Source organism: Neopsephotus bourkii, unplaced genomic scaffold (genome assembly GCF_033783945.1).
Source record: "Neopsephotus bourkii isolate Nb327-2 ecotype Australia unplaced genomic scaffold, CSIRO-AGI_Nbou_v1 NB_207, whole genome shotgun sequence".
In the NCBI taxonomy this organism is placed as follows: Eukaryota; Metazoa; Chordata; class Aves; order Psittaciformes; family Psittacidae; genus Neopsephotus; species Neopsephotus bourkii.
The window spans coordinates 111,182-127,447 of record NW_026900719.1 but is presented as its reverse complement, the minus strand read 5'-3'; the positions used below and the strand labels follow the sequence as shown (position 1 = coordinate 127,447).

The window sequence follows — 16,266 nt, the reverse complement described above, 5'->3', positions numbered from 1 at the left end:
TTGTAACATCTGTTTTATACTAAATGTTCGTGTTCGAGTGAGCCTTGTTAGTTATTTGACGGTGACAGACAAAAACATTTATAAACCTGTTATAATAAATGCCTTTTTAGTCTAAGAAAATGTGTGGTATGCCTTTTATAAAAGGGGAAGAAAAAGTCTGTGTGAGGCTAAAGAAGTCTTTGCTGCTGCCTTGTGTTAAAAAATTCCTTTCTGTGCCGTGGGCTTGGATTTATTGCTCTCAGTAATTGCATTAAAGTCAGTGAGGCTGATCACAGTAGCAAATTAACAGATGTGGGGGACTACATTTTTCTTTTACCATCAGAATCACAATGAAGCTGCAAATAAGTGTAGTCATCTGCATTTTAACAAAGAATAAACCCTATTGTCACTTTCTATAAGTAAGAGGAATATAGAGGTTTCTGTGGTGATCTCTATGCTGTGTTTTTGTAATGTATTTGATGCAACTATAAAGTTGCCAATATTAGAAATTTGGGTGTTCTTTATTTACTTTCTTCACTGCCCTATTGCTTGGCCAGACAGAGCAGCTCCTGAAGCAGTGAGAACCGACTTCTGCAGTAAAGAAATCAAATGGTTAGAGATCGGCAACAGAGAAGGAAGTCCTGTGACACTCAGCAAGCAAAAGCACCTGCAGAAGTCTCAGAGATGCTTCAATTTTGGAGATCTCACAGGTCTGAGTGGGTATTTTAACTCCTTGCTGGTGGACTGAGCAGAAGAGCTAGCTCAAGGGATCAAAAAATGTATTGCTTTTACACCATGTACTCCATTTATTGTGTTTGTAGTATTGCTATCCTGTAGCTGCAGGCTGCAAGAAAAGATGGCTCTGGTGTGTCAGCTACTTGTGCACTATCCGAGTGACCATGATCAATAGATGCCTTAAATATACTCAAAAGAGGGTCTGGAATTATATTGTCTTGTACTATGTGACATTTGGCAGATTGTTAAGGCATTTTCTGAAGAGGATATTATTTTGTCATTAAACTGAGGTTAATTTCATTTCATTAATTCACCTCAACTGAACATTCACAAACGTTCAGTAAGAGGTTGTAACAAACAAGGGATAAAGAGTTGTTTTCTAACTACACAGGCCAGTGCTGACACCTTGTGGTTTATTTTATATTATTATTGAGTTATTTCACAGTTTCATGTGGTTATTTCGGGTATAAATCATGATTAACTTGCTGTTGCCAGTGTTGTATTCTTCACTTCACAGCTACCTCAGTACCCAGTATTTTACTATCATGTGTAAGACAGGTTGTAACTTTATGCTGTGTTAACTGCACAAAATATGAATAAGAACTAGGAGTGTCTGTTTTTTCTTGAAGGGGACTTGGAAAGCTTCAGTTCAGTGCAGAAAATCATGGGTCCTAATGCAGCAGCAGCAGACAGAAGTTACAAGCTTTTCTCTTACTAGCTAATACCTCATTTTATATTTCCCTTTCCACAGAAGAACACTGAAGACTACCATTATTTACCATATGTGTACTTTAAGGCACGTATGTGTTTTCTGCAGTGACACAAAAGCATTCCTTTGCTGCCCTCTTTGCTATTGAAGCATTACCAATAGCAAAAACACATCCAAAAGGACTGAGGATTTCTGGCAGTATAGGACCCTGGAGTGTACTTCTTATCTATGGCCATGAAACATCTAAACCATGATTTATCAGTTCAATTTACCCCTAGATGGGCATCTAATCTAAAATCACATAATGCTTCAAATCTTGAATAAAACCAGCTGTTAAGGATGCAGTTGTTTGAAATCTGTTGTGGAAATAAGTTTTCAGAGCTTGAGGTGTGCCTTGTGAAAACCATGCATTGTCCCTCAACAGTCACCTCAGAGCTTGTTTTCTGATGTTTATGGTCACGTCCCTGTTCTTAAGGGTTCATGTTGTGGTCGTACATGAGTTAGAAATCTTTATTTCATTGCATTGTGGTTTTGGTTTTGTTTGTTTTATTATTTTATTTCTGATATGTTTAGTTATTTATAATGAAGAGTAAACCACAGAACTGGAAAGGTTTTCTACAGCAGGGACCAAATCTTTAGCTTATGTAAATAACATCACTCAAGTCAAAGAGGTGCCATTAATTTCTATTCCTGACGAACATGACTGCCAGAGTCTGTTAAGAAAAATGCAAGGAATAACGGTGTGCTTTGAAGGTTTGATTTGCTGGCATCTGTTTATTTAACTCCCCCCTGTGTAAATCTTAACTGACACTTCCTAATTGAACTTTAATGCGGTAAATGTATTATAATGAGCCATTAGAAGCTCTTTGGCATGCTTCCTCCATTCCGCAGAAACTGAAAAGGTTCAAGTAGTGATGTGCCCTTGTTACCTATTTCAGCACCCTGCCAGGAGGCAGATAGATCTGATCAAAGAGCATTGAGTGGCAGCATCATTTTAAGGTGTAATAAAAGCTTCTCATACAGATAACTGCTTGTAATGCCTCATCACCACCAGGATCAAACGAGGTACCTGTAGGTCTATAAATGCCTTCACTGCAAGAAAGGGAAGTACTCTGTCAAACCTACACGGGACCTGTTCAGCAGAGGAAAATAAGGAGTTGCAGGACCCAAGAGTGACCTTTATAAGCATGAACGTGTGTGTAACAGGCAGGAAAAGTTTTGCAGCACCGACAAGTTGGGACTGTGCACAAAAACTCTAGGAAACTGGATGGGTAGAATGCAGTGTGGGTTACAGGAAGCACGTAGAGAAATCTCTACCTTTCCTCCTTGGGATGATGATAGGGATAGGTCTCTGCTATAGTCTGTTGTCTTTGTATTGTTCTGCCTTAAAATCTGGTTTATGAACAGTTGTGTTCCCACTTTACAAGTTAAAAACAATTCAGTTCAGGGGAATTTCAACTTTAGACATCTGCATTGTGCAAGAAATGCTCCACCAAAGTCCTGCTGGTCAGAAATCTACCATGACGTCACATAATGCTAAATTTCAAACTTGCATGTAAATCCTAAAATAAAGAAAAAAATCCCCTACCTCTGCACTTTTTACATGTTTACTGGTATGCAACCTCTGTAGTAAGTTCTGGAGGCTATTCTGCGCCTCTTTCGGAAGAGGAAGAACCTCTTGTGGTTTTATGGTGGCATTACAATAGCTTTAGTACTGAAGGGCTGTGTTCGGCTGTGGAAAGGAAACTGGTTTTAGCAGCGTACTGCCAGCACTGAGCTAGTTCAAATGTTGTGGATTCCAGCTCTCAAAACTTGCTCAGTCCAAGCCTATTTATTATAGAGGCATGTGGATCATCTGTAAAATGTTAGCTGTCACCCTCAGGCATGGATGGCAGACGCAAGAAATTAGTTCCTCACTAGGTTGTTTGTGGAAAACATTTCATGCGACATAGTGTTAGAAGTGTCAGGTCTAAAAACCCAGAGAAAATTACTTCAAATTCCCAGTAAAAGCACAGATGTTTCCTTGTTCCTTCCTTCCTTGTTAAATAACTCGATGCCAGAACACGTTCAGACAAGACAAAATTCTGCAGCCGGTTTAACCAGTGTTGCTCTCCTCCTTACAATGACACTGCAATTTCAGAGTGTTTTCTGCCTCCGGAGACTACAGTAGGGACGGGAGAGCAGCGACAGGGCTGCGCTGCTGGGATGGGGGCGAGGACATGAAGCAAGCTGCTGGGCTTTCAACCTCCAGCCTTTGGCAGCCTTATGGAGGAGACGCAAGGACAGCGGTGGGGAGCCTCAGCCCGAACTCGGCGGCAACCGAAGCCGGAGGGGTCGAATAAGGGACCCCCGGGACACTCCGTACACCGGCTGTGGGGAGCGGCCGCCGGCTACCCCAGAGCGGAACTACATTTCCCAGCACCCTTCCCCACCGGCACCTCCCCTTCCCCGCCAGGCTGGGCCTACGCCCGCACCCGGAGCCGCGGGGCGGCACTACAGCGCCCGGCAGTCTGGGCCACCCCTCCGCGCCCTCGCCTGTGGCGGCGGCAGTGGTAGCTGCGCGTCGCCCGGTGTCAGCGGCGGCCGAGCCCGGCGCTGCGCGGCGGGGGCGGGGGTCGCCATGGCTGACAGCGGAAAGCCCTCGGAGGCTCCGGCCGTGGCCCCTCAGGGCTCGCCGGCGCAGGAGCGGCGGCCGGAGGGCTCCCCCAGCGCGGGTACCGCCGGGGCGGAGGGCGCGGCGGCCATGCCGCGGCTACCGTTAGGCAGCCCTGGCGGGGCGGCGGGGATGTCGCTGCCGCGGCTGGAGAAGCCGATCAAACAGGCCTTCTACAACACCGGGGCGCTGCTGTTCGCGGGGCTGTGCTGCGGCGCCGCCGTCCTGGTCTACTTTATCTTGGAGGCCTTCCTGCGGCCGCTGCTCTGGGCTGTGCTCTGCGGCACCTTCCTGCACCCCTTCAAGAGCTCGCTGACGGCGTTGGGCCGCCGCTGGCTCGGCCGCCTGCAGCGCTCCCGCACGCCCGTCCTGCTGGCCGCCCTCCTCCTCCCCATCTGCTTCGCCAACTACGGCGTGGAGGCGCTGGGTGAGCAGGTGCTGCGGCGGCGGCGGCTCCTGCTGCTCCTGGGCGCCGGGGGCCCCCTGCTCTACGGACTCTACTGCCTGGGCAGCTCCCTGGGCGTGCAGGTGCTGCTGGCCCAGGCCGGCCGCCTCATCTGCCAAGGGCTGGACTACTTCAGCAGCCAGTGGGTGAGCGCCTGCCTCGGCGGGAACGGGCTCCGCGGGTGGCCGGGCTCCCCTGGGGGGTAAGCGGGGCAGCGGGCGCCAGCTTCCCCCGCCCTGCCTCGGCGTTCCACCGGAGGGGAGGGGATGTGGCTTTGGGTTACCCCGGGGGGCGGCCGCCATCTCACTTGTTGCACGGCGGCAGGGGGCTGGCGGGGCGGGGAGGAGCGGACACGCTTCCTCGGTTGGTATTTACTATAGGTAGCTTAGCCATGCTCCAGGTTTGAATTACCTCTGGCTTAACAGCGTCTCAAGCGAGGTCTTGCGCAAACATCGGCTCTTGTGGAACTGTAAAGTGTGTGTGAAGTGCTGTAAAGTAGCAGCTGAGTTCCCCAGGTGACCTCTGGGGAAAGCTTACAAATGTTACTTACAGTAATAAAGAGACTGGAGACTGCTTTTCCTTATGTTGTCTTCAGTGTGTGGAGACTAGGTCAAACTTCTGGCATAACTCATTTTCATTTTGTCAGTGGTAATTGAAAGTACAAAAAGATGCTAGAGATGTGAAGTGAATGCATGTATGAAAACACAGAAGATCAGTAAGTTATACTTTTGTTAAATCTGATGTGTGGTTGGCATTCTTAGATTGTTTGCTGCCAAAGACTTTTTTTAAGCTGTTCTAGTTTTTTTAACAAAACGGCACCGCTCCCCTCTTAGTGGGAAGATTACATTCACAGTTGATTTAATGGAGATACACGTGGAGATAAAACTGAAGAACTACTTGAAACTGATCGTACATGGTCAAGAAACCAAAACCACCACCGTTGAAACTCTAAAAAGCTTGTCCAGGCTTCTGATTTTGTATACTAGTTTTATTCCTTTGGTGGAGCTGGTGAATGCTGGTATCTCAAACACAACTTTGGAGGTGTATACCAGAAACAAAAAAGTAATAGTTCTTCTGAATGTGCTGACCAAGGATGTTGTGAGCTATTTCTAGCTTGAATAGGGGGGACTGGAGAGTGTGTTTGTCTCTTGAAAGTAAACACCGGAAGAAGAGATTTTATTGTCTTTCTAGTCTGAAGTGTTATATACTGAAAAATGTTGGGGCAGATCTCTTTCTGTTCTGTCTCAGAAGTGTAATTAAGACCGAGTAGATAGAGACACTGTATTTTTATAAAGAGGCACGATGCAACCATCTTTCCCTTCAACTGAGTGGGGAAGGAATCTAAGCATTGGCTTGGTACTGATGGGAAATTGAGATTTCTTGCCACACAATTTATTTGATCATTTTAAGACTTCTCCTTGCATTGGCTTACCTGTTTTCATTTTAACAAGTCGGCAATATCGCTACACTGGCTGATTTGGCTAAGTCCAGTCCTTTATTCAGAATTCATTACACTGTGTAAGTAGTGCTAAAGGAAGCTGCACTGGTTTGACCTCCTAACTATGGTTGTAATGCACTGCTGGATGTCTGTGCATGCTCAGTGCAGTTTTGTTTAGCAGTGTTTGACACTTGTTTTGCACCAGTGTTTCTGATACAGCACTTGTGTTCACTGAAGTTCTGTAGGTTTTTAACTGGGCTAAAGGCATTAAGCTCCCAGAACTCTTCTAACTTGTGTTCCTTGACAAGATACTTGGCTTTGTGTCAGAATAACTGACCATGGGCTTCCATGTTGCTGTAGCTTTCTCAGCAAACCGCTTGTGCCTCTTTCTGGGGCCCTATGTGAGAAATAAACGGTAATCATTCCTTTGTAAATATGCTCAACTCAGCATGGCATCATCTATAATGCTTTACAGTGTTTTCCTATTCCAGTTTTCCAAATTTTGCTGTGAACTTGATTTGTGTTCTCTCGGATATGTAGCAGGATAACTTAATTTTATTCATGTTTTTGAGGAGCCTTGAGCTAGATCAGTTAATAGTATCTAACTTCAGTTATGCATTTTAAAGCTATTTAATTGCCACGTTATATTGCAAGGCTGTTTGCATGTGTAAATTATGCCTGCTAGCTGCACAGGAGTTATTACAAGTCAGCTTGCTCCATTGTACTGTTCTTCTCTGGGACCTGACTCTTACAACTTCCTTCTGTATGTTGCATGAAAATTACAGCTGGTTTTGTTTGTAGATACTCTGTTTGATAAGCAACAGGAATGGTGATTACATTTCTTGCACAGTTTCTTTTAGCAGTCCACTAAGCCAGTCTAGATTTTTGTGTTGAAATATTTTGATACGGAAAAATTTAATTAACATAAGTAAATTTTCCCATTAGACAGCAAGGAATACTTTCTTGCCAAGAACATGGCAGGTATATAAATAATTCATTAAAAGCATAAAAGAGATGAACAAGCATGGTGTGTTTCAAGTGTGAGACTAGTATCTGAGTAGCATAGTACATTTGTTTATGGTAATTTTCATCTTGTGAACTATGAATATCTGTGCCCCAGCCACTGAACCTGCCTTGGGCTGCAAAGGTGTATGGTGCATTTATTTTTATTTGGAACTTTGCCTCACCTAGATGGTGCTGCTGCTTGCAGAGAAGAAGAACATGCATGGTTGTCTTCTCTGTTTTTGGTTCCCTCTGCTGTACTAGAGAAGCGGGGAATTTGAGTGAGAACCATGATGGCTTTTTGGGACATCAATTTGGTGTTCTCTAAAGGTAACTAAAGGTAGTTTTTGGTATCCACATAGCCATGATAAAGAGACAGCAATTCTCTTCTGATCCAGAAATGTTCTCCAAATGCAGCAGTTGCATATGATGGTGACATAGGAAGCCGTGTCTTGGCACCAGTATGTTAGAGAGCTTTCCTGTCCTCAAGTCTGGGAAAGCCATTCCTGGAGTTGATGAGTGAAAATTTGGAAATGGTTATGTTCCTGTCAGCGGTTCTTAAGTCACACCTGCAATTTAGGAATTAGGAATCCTAGATACCTCCATGTTAGGACCTTGTGACAGGTGATGGCAAAAAACTGCATTTGAGGGATAAGTCCAAGACCTCAGGGTAGTCTACAAGCATCTTGCTCCCATGGTCTCCTTTTCCTTCGTGCTTTACAGTTTCTGCATCATCTTTGAAGAAACTTGCGCAGCAAACATAGGAGCTGGTTATATATTCCAAATGAGTTCTTTGGTCTGACTCCAGACTTCTCTATGGGTTGTTTGCAGAAGTGTATCACCGAGGACATACACTCTACATGAACTTCAGTGGTGTGTAATAGGGAAGGGGAATGTTCTTCTGTACTTTTTTTCTTGGAGAGGAGTTTGTCCTATAGCAGATTGAATATACCCTTATATGTGTCATCAATTTCAGCATGGTTAGCATACGTGCTGAAGATTAATCTTGGATTGCCTTGTTGTCCTAGTTTTAGACATACAGAAATATGCTTCTATCCAGGACTGTATCAAAGGTATGGGAAATTCTTTCTTTTCAACATGAGTTCAGACTACTTTAGCCTGACATTTTACACTTGCAGCAATATACAGGAAATGTCAGCGGTTGGTTGTGGTTTTTATTGTTTTTGTTCAGCAGGGTTCATATGGTCATATTTATTTAGAAAATTGTTAGTTTGTAGATCCTGACAGATGAAATTGATTATACAGCTGCTCTACATTGACTCTGAAGTTCATGTTAGTAAATTAAATCTGATATAATTGGCAGAATTCTCTAAACTTAACTTGCTTACAGGGTTATCAGTTGTTCTCAGATGGCCAGTCTTTCTTCCTTGGTTTGCCACAAGTTACTGGTCAGGGTCAGAACTTTGTGTGTGCCAGTGTGTATATCTCTGTAGTATGTACAACTCATGTTGTTCTACTCGTTAGCATGTAGTTGGAAGACCTGATCGGTCCTTTCCTCTTTGCAATGCTGGGCAAATTTGGAAACACCGTTTGCTGTGAGCTGCATTGGAATATTGTCAAAGTAGGTATTTCCTGTTTTAGCTGCTTAGCTGTTAGCTTCCTGCCAGGGAAGCTCTCAAAGACATCCAGGAGGGAAACTTCCATTTGCGGTGGCACTACATGGCAGCAGTCCCTGAAGTAACTCTTGCAGACTGAAATTCTGAAACAGGCTTCTTGGCAAATATTTTGGGTCACAGGCTCCAAGAAGCTTGGATTCCACAGTCCTATTCACTGTACAAGGTTCATCTGATGGGGCAATTCTGTTTTAGCAAAGGAAAAGGTTAAGTTTGATTATAAAGTGGGAATAACTGTAAATGAACAAAACACAGTTATGATTTTTGAGGTTCATATAATTTCTCTTTTTTTGAGGTTTATTTTTTTCCCTTTCTTCTTAGAGTAGGCTTGCAGGTTTCTAAAACTTGCCCAGCATAACCCCCAAAAGCCAAACAAAACCAAACTAAAACAACACCCCACCCCCAACCCCTACCACCTAAATAAGCCCTTAAGCGTTCTCCCTGCTGTTTATAATAATCCTTTCATTATTTGGTATCATGGTTTACAAATCTCACAGACAGGTACTGACTGTAAACGCATCTTGCCAAAACCACAGGCTTTGGTTTGTTTTCACATCTTGGTAGAGGTCAACTCTGTAGGCACTCACTGTGGCCTATTTAAGAACATGATGGGAAGGGGCAGGGAAAGTCTGAGGTGTTGATAGTGTTTTCTTTTCCACCTTTGCTTTTCCCTTCCACACCCATGCTCATTTTTGGCAGATCCTGCTGTGAGGTACCTTTCTTGAAAAGGCTTAGGAGCTTGTTTAGATTCACATGCAAGAACTGCAGCCCCAGGCACTAGGCTGACAGCTAGCCTTGAGGTGAATGAAATGGGACCCTACATAATGTTATTTAATTTTTGTATTTATATGTATTATTTGAATGCAGTGATACTCTTTTTCCTACCACCTCTGAAATGAGTGGCTGTTACGGAACTGTCCAGCAAAATTTTAGCTGTGGTCTGTATAATAAAGCAAGAAGGTGAAGAAGCTGTGTATGTTGAGGAGCCCTTTCTTCTGAAAGTCACTATGAAGCATGTCAGAGGAATGGTACTCTGTATGCAGGGAGAAAACTTGATGTTCTCTGAAAGAAACCTCTTTTCACAAGTGAATCTTGAAAAGTTTGATTTCTGAATAGCATTTTTATTAACTGAGTTTCTCATAAATAACTTGTTTTAAGACAGGAAGAGTGAACTAAAGGAGGGTAATCTTCAACATCCATAGCTGCAGTCTGGATAGCTGAGGTTTATGGATTTCCTTAACTTCACAGCACAGGAAGTGTTTCAGGACACATTGAAAATACTTTTAACCTGCGTGTGACAGTATTGATTTTGATGGTCAGTTCTCCCCTGCCCCAGGATTCTAGTTACAAGTTTGTACTATTGTCCCTTCAAAAGAAAGGCTTACTAAACACTAGATTTCTGTTTCGTGTTATTTAGCAATCTATGTTAATGCCAAGCATATTGATATGTGTCACTGCTGGGGATTGTAGAAGAAGCAGCTAGGTACTGTTCTAGCCGTTTGGACTTAGTACAAGGAATAACCCAGTCTGTCAGGTTTATGCTTACTTGTATTCACTTAGGAAAGAAATCAGGATGTCATTTACCTGCCTGGGTAAATGATGGCTTCCTTAATGAAGGCAAGAGGGGGTTGAGTTTGCTCTGAGATGAGCAGTAGTATTACAGGTGTGCTCAGTTGGTTTGTTGGTTTTTCTGTGTGTGGTTTTGTTTGTTTGTTTGGTTTGGTTTTGGGTTTGGTTTTTGTTGTTTGTTTTTGTGTGTGTGTGTGTGTGTGTGTGTGTGTATTTTTGATTTGGTTTTGTGTCTATTTGACCAAGACTGTCTCCATGCTAACTGAAGGGCAGTTACACTTTCATTGTTCTGCCAAACTCTGCATATTGTGGGACTTTTCTTCCTCTTGTACACTTAGGAGTATACAGTAAAACCATGTGGAATTCATTTCAGTTTGGAAAACTGGAATCAGATTGACATTTTCATAATTCCTCACCTGCCTCCTTATTATCTTCTTTTACTGCTTAGAAATCCACTTTCAAATTAACGAATACATAAAGAAAGCATTGTGGCGTTCATGATGGCAAACAGCGTTTGGCTTTTAAGTGATACGTTTGATGCTTTGTGTCCCTTCATTTTTCAAATAAAACTAAAAAGCTCCAGACAAACAAAAACTCCAGAGAAACAAAACAGAGAGAACAAACAAACAAAACCCAAATCACCTTTTCTGTGTGATTTCCAAGTTGAAGAGAGCAGCCTGGGAAAAAACAACACTTTACAATAGCAAAGGGAGAGAGTAGATCGACAACTAGAAGATGAAAGAGTTGAAATGTACCATTTGGTAGATCCTGACTTGTCAAAAACTGTAAACTTTTGGAAGGCTGGCAGGGCATATATCAATAGAAGTAGTTATTCTGCTCAGTCTTCACTGTTGTGTATAAAATGGGGTGGTTTACATGGTAGGAAATGTGTTTACTGCTGGATGTGTAGTCGTAGGAGCAACATGCCAAGGAAGGCTGAGTTGTTCTGAGAGCTTTACTATTGGTGAGGAGCTCTTACTACTTACTCCACATACATGCTTTAGTTGCCCTGTTGTTGGTGCCTGTCTTCTTATCTCTGTGAGCCTGTTCAGCTGTAACGGAATTAGATTATAAATAAACTACTGTGGGATTTTTTCTGGATAGTTTTTTGTCAGTTTAGGGAGCTTCTCCTTGCTGGGTGAACGTTGAAGCTGGTGTGCAGAAGAGGTGGGACTGCCTCACTGGCAGTGGGAGAGAATCAACTACGACTCTTAGAAGCAGTGACCTATTAAATGAGTTAATTTATAAAACCTCTCCCTTAGAGATCAGCTTGCTGATAGGAAATAAAGGATGTGAACTGTGCAAATAAGGAATTTTGCTCTTCAGTAGAAGTCAATACAAATGTCACTAAGACTTCAATAGTAAGAAAGAGTTCATTCTCAAAAATAGAAAATAAAAAAGTGTTTCAGATTTTCAGTTTCTCTCAACTTTTAACTGGAACTGGAAACAGACTTTCAGTAACATTGGTGATACTGTCATGCTGATAAATCCTGGACTTTCCAACACTGAAATGTAAAAGAAAAAACACTGAAGCAGATGCTTTTAAGTTTAACATAAAAGCTGCGTCTTTCTATGCTGTAATTTTGCCTCCAGATGGTAAGTTAAAGAAAACTGAAGTCTAGATAAATCTAGATCTGGCTACTGTAACCCAAAAGAGGATACTGAAATCCATGAAGTTGCACTGCACTCTTACAGCTATTTATTAAGGGCAGTTTTAAGTTATATGTCTAAAGGGAAACCCGCATTTTCAATTTGTGAGGGTTAGCTCTTTGCTGTCTGTTCAGACAAGATAAGCGAGGCAAGGAAGAAGGAGGGAAGTACAGGATTAAACCATCCTAAAATTGCGCTATGTGGGATTTGTTATGTCTGTAACTGTGGTTGGCTTGTTTATTTTAAAATTAGTTATTTCTCTCCATTCAGTAGAAATAAGAAATACTTTTACTTGGGTAATTTGCTAAGCTTTAGAAATGGGAATTGATGAGTTGTTTTAACTTGCAACACACAAAAAATATTGAATACCTTAACCCTGAAATGCTAGCTATTAGTTCGGTTACATGCATGGTTGAAAGCAGTGCAACAAGTTTTGCTTTGTTGGCTGGCAAACATAGGTCTATGGTCTTGTTAGCGTCCTACTTTTGTCATATTTCGAATCAGAAAGTTTAATTTATTGAGTTTGTAATTTACCATTAAATTCAAAAGCAAAAGAGTGAAATTGGCTTGATGCTGGGACATTTATCATAAAGAATATGCTGTGTAGCTGATCTTAGCAAGTAGGATAGCATCTTCATGCTGAGTTATCTCTTGCAGTTACAGTTGTGTTGTAATATGCCTTGTGAGCGAATTAGTTACAAACCTATGCTGTTCAAGAAGTGTTGCCATGCCTTTCAGATAATTTTTTGTTTATCCGTTGATGACTTAAGAAGGGTTTTAATATCTAAGGGTTGTGTTAGAGATTTGTCTTGAGACCACATATGGGGATAAGCAAGCCCTGTTGATGCAAAACTGGAGGTAAATAGCAGTGAAAAATTGGACTGATCAGTTTTGATAAGAAAGATGAGTATGAAAAGGGTATCTATGCATTTGTTGCCATTTCTTAGGCATTTTTTAAATTGCCTTGTGTGTATGAGCATTCCCTCTGAAGCTGACAGGGTCCATTAGTGCTTGTCTGCTGAATTCAGTGCAATTAAGATTTTTTCTGCACCAAATAGGTACGTGAAAATAGACACACAACCTGCTTTTCACAGGGACTGTTGCTTCTTCAGCCTGGGTCATATAGCGCAAAGAGGTGAAAGCCCTTTTGGTGTGTCCTGTTCAATCACTTGTTCTGTGTCTCTGCCGGTGGACTCTTTCTTGTTACAGTGACATCTGATTCAGTAAACGTTTGTAATAGAAGTTATGTTTAAAGTTCATTGGGATTTATGGGTTTGTAAGTGTAAATTTGAAGGTGCCTGTAACTGGTTATGGACAGAGAATGTTTGTTGAATTTGGGCCAGAAATATATTTATTGATTTATTAATATTTTTATTTTAAAGATTCAGCACAGTTAACAGGTCTTCATTCCTCTTTTATTTCACATCTTCTACTGAGTAGCAGCTTGTCACCTGCTGTTGCCTCTTCTGGTTTCTGCTTGCTTTTCAGCATTTTCAAGCTCAAATTCTTCATCTCAATATTCTTAATTAGAATTCTGTGTTGTGGTTTATCTGATGAGCAGGGCTGTAGAAAGCAGTTAGCAGCAAAACCAAAAGGACCACATCTGCCTCTTGGTATGTTGTCACAGACATTTTTCTGTCTCTGTAATGGTTTTAGGTAAATATTTGATAAAATTGTATGTCACAAGGCATTTAAAGACATGACTGTTTTGTGGTCCAACACTGCTGAGGAACATCAATCAGTTTTTGTTGTGCATCCTAATGGCTATCTTTGATTTACCCCCCCCCCCACCGCCCTTTTTGTCTCTTTGGGCTGGAACACAGGAGCTGACAAGCTGCTCTGTGCTGAATAAGTGGTGCCTTGCTGGCGCTGTCTCCCTGTGGCCCCACTGGTGGCTCTATTTTGTTTAGGTTCTCACCTTCTGGTAATAGTTCCAGAGTACTTGCTTGGTCTCAGGTGCAAAACCATCTGCGTTTAGGGTTTGTGTCCATCAGAGCATGTACAGTCCTGTTTCACATGAGAACCATACCGGAGTTACATGTAGCCTGTCCTTAGACTTTGGGCAGATTTAATGTTTCTTTTACATGGAGCAAAACCTCCTGTTTCAGAATTGACAGTTTTGAAATGTGGGCTTCTTAAAGAATTAGAACCCGACTTCAGTTTTCTTGATATGGCAGCTTGGGGTGCATGCATATACACACTGGCCAAAATATAGTTCTGTTGTACTCATGCCATGTATCCATACCTGTGTGTATCGTTTTCTTAAAGATATGGACCTTGGTGGTTGGTTACCTGCTGATGGTTTCATTCAAGTGGAATATAAGCACTGAACGTTACTTAAAAGCAGTCTCTGTCCCTGTCTGGATTATGCTTCTCTTTCACTTAGGTGAGTAACACAAAGTTATTACCCTAATATGTCTACTGGGATTCTTTTATCTTGCAGACAAAGCTATTCCCGTGCTTTTCTGCTAAATCTTCATAATGGACTCTTACCTGAGCTGTTTTTTGCAGCTGGGATCTGCAGGCTGTTTTCTCTGCTGAGTAATTCTGACTGCATGTGTCCATCAGAGAGTGTTGGAGCAGGGAATGGAAAAGCATTAAGAAAGCAGCATGTGTCTTCCACTGCTCCTGCCCAGTTTGTACTTCCCATGGCTTTCCCTTATTTGGCTCATAGACCTCGTACTTACTAGCAGTAAAGAAGGGCTAGGGTCACATGTGGGTGGATTTAGACTTGTGGTGATTTTTAGTATTATTATTTTTTGAGAGCCTTCCATTAATCGAGGCTGAAGCTGTAAAATATATTTAATAGTAGTAACAGAAGAAAAAAAAGTTTCTGTCAGTAGTTAACAAGCATACAGTGTGATATCAGCAATCAAATAAATTTGCCAGTAATCTGTATGATCTGTGAATAAAAAAATAAGGTTATAGTTAGTAATATTAAGTATTTAATATGGAATTGTCAGATTATATTATCATATCAGTTTGTGGTGGAAGTATGATGCAAATAATAGAAGAACATCATGGTAAAAGGTTTCACAGTATACTTCATGGTTAACTTTGCTTTAGCAGCAGGTTTCAAGGGTTTTTCTGACCGTGTGGCAATGCTTTCCTGAGGTTTTAAGCTACACATACTGGTTTTGCATTTGCTTACATTTTGGCAGTCTTGGCTGGAAGTACTAGCTGGAAAGGCAGAACTCAGGAAGTCACTGCTTGATGCCAGTCTGTGGACATTTAACATAAATGTAGATTGTTGGAGGTGGGAACTTGATTTGCCTCTGATATCTGACACGTTTAAATGCTTTTATTTTCTGTGTATTTTCATGTAGTTTTGCATGTGGATTTAAAAATTGTTCTTTAGATCAGCATGGTTTAAAGTCACTGAAGTTAGGAATGGTAACAGCTTGGTGTATTAATTGAGAAACTTGTTCACCTGTATTTTCTAGTCTTCCTTTCTGTGAATGTAAAAACTTGTTTGCTTTATGACAGTTTCTGTCCAGATTGTTCTTGATGTGGTTGATGTGGTGCCTTTCTTGGTTTTGCCATTTAGAGTTTATTAACAGCATAATTTTTCTTTAAAAAAAAAAAACTAACCAAAAACCTAAACAAAACCCAACCTGTGTCTTTCAGCTTCTGTGGCAGGTTCCTGGAGAATTCCTGTGTTTCTGGTTATAGTTTTTCTGATGACTGTAGGCATGTTGTATGAACAACAGAATGGAAAGGAGTCGTCTGGTAAGGAATGAGTCACTGTTTCTTTTATTGTTGGAGGCAAAAGTTTTGTAAAGTCAAATAAAAAATTCCAGACCATAAATTCAATATCATACTGATTGCAAGAATTGGTGATAAGAGTTGTAGTATGTTTCTCATGTTGAAGTGAAGCTTTTGACTCTACAGAAATTTGTTGCAATGGACTGATGTTTCTTTTCCATAACAAAGTAGTGACTCTCATTGTCAAGCTCCATAGTTTAAGTTTACAGAATCCTGCATGTAGTTTCAAGCTTAAAGCAAGCCCAAGGAATTTGAAATCAGAAATGAGCAATATGGGTTTAGTAGTTCCCATAAGACTGAGTATGAGAGAAACCGAGACAACTGTATCCAGCAAGTTTCTTGTATCCAGTCATTTTTTCTTAAAATACCACTTTTTAAAATTACGATTTATGTTTAGACTTTGAGAATAACATGTTTTGCCTGTTGTGAGTCAGTTTTACATAAAAACAAATGTCAGGTGTTCCTTTTGAGTACTACTTGTATGGTTATTTTGGGAAGCTTCCTGTCTTGCTGTTTTAGTTTTCTTGAAAATCATCATATTCTTGTTTAGTAAAAGTGATTATCTGGTATAGAGGTTTTTAGATTAATCAGACTGCCAGCAACTGTGAGTGACTTGGCTAGTAGTAGTCCATTATCAAGGAAAGTGCTAAGTAAATAATGGGTTTTGTTGGTTTTGGCTCCTGGCAT

General features: G+C 41.5%; 1 protein-coding gene across 3 annotated transcripts in view; it reads left to right on the top strand.

Moving 5' to 3' along the window:
* Positions 1-3,941: 3,941 nt before the first annotated feature.
* The window catches only part of TMEM245 (transmembrane protein 245), a 75,671-nt gene continuing 63,346 nt past the window's right edge, over positions 3,942-16,266 (top strand). For all 3 annotated transcript variants that reach the window (XM_061344283.1, XM_061344282.1, XM_061344281.1), the window contains exons 1-3: positions 3,942-4,667; positions 14,083-14,200; positions 15,442-15,543. In XM_061344283.1, the coding sequence (XP_061200267.1) occupies positions 4,044-4,667; positions 14,083-14,200; positions 15,442-15,543 (844 nt within the window). In that variant the 5' untranslated portion in view covers positions 3,942-4,043. The remainder of the gene's footprint in view (positions 4,668-14,082; positions 14,201-15,441; positions 15,544-16,266) is intronic.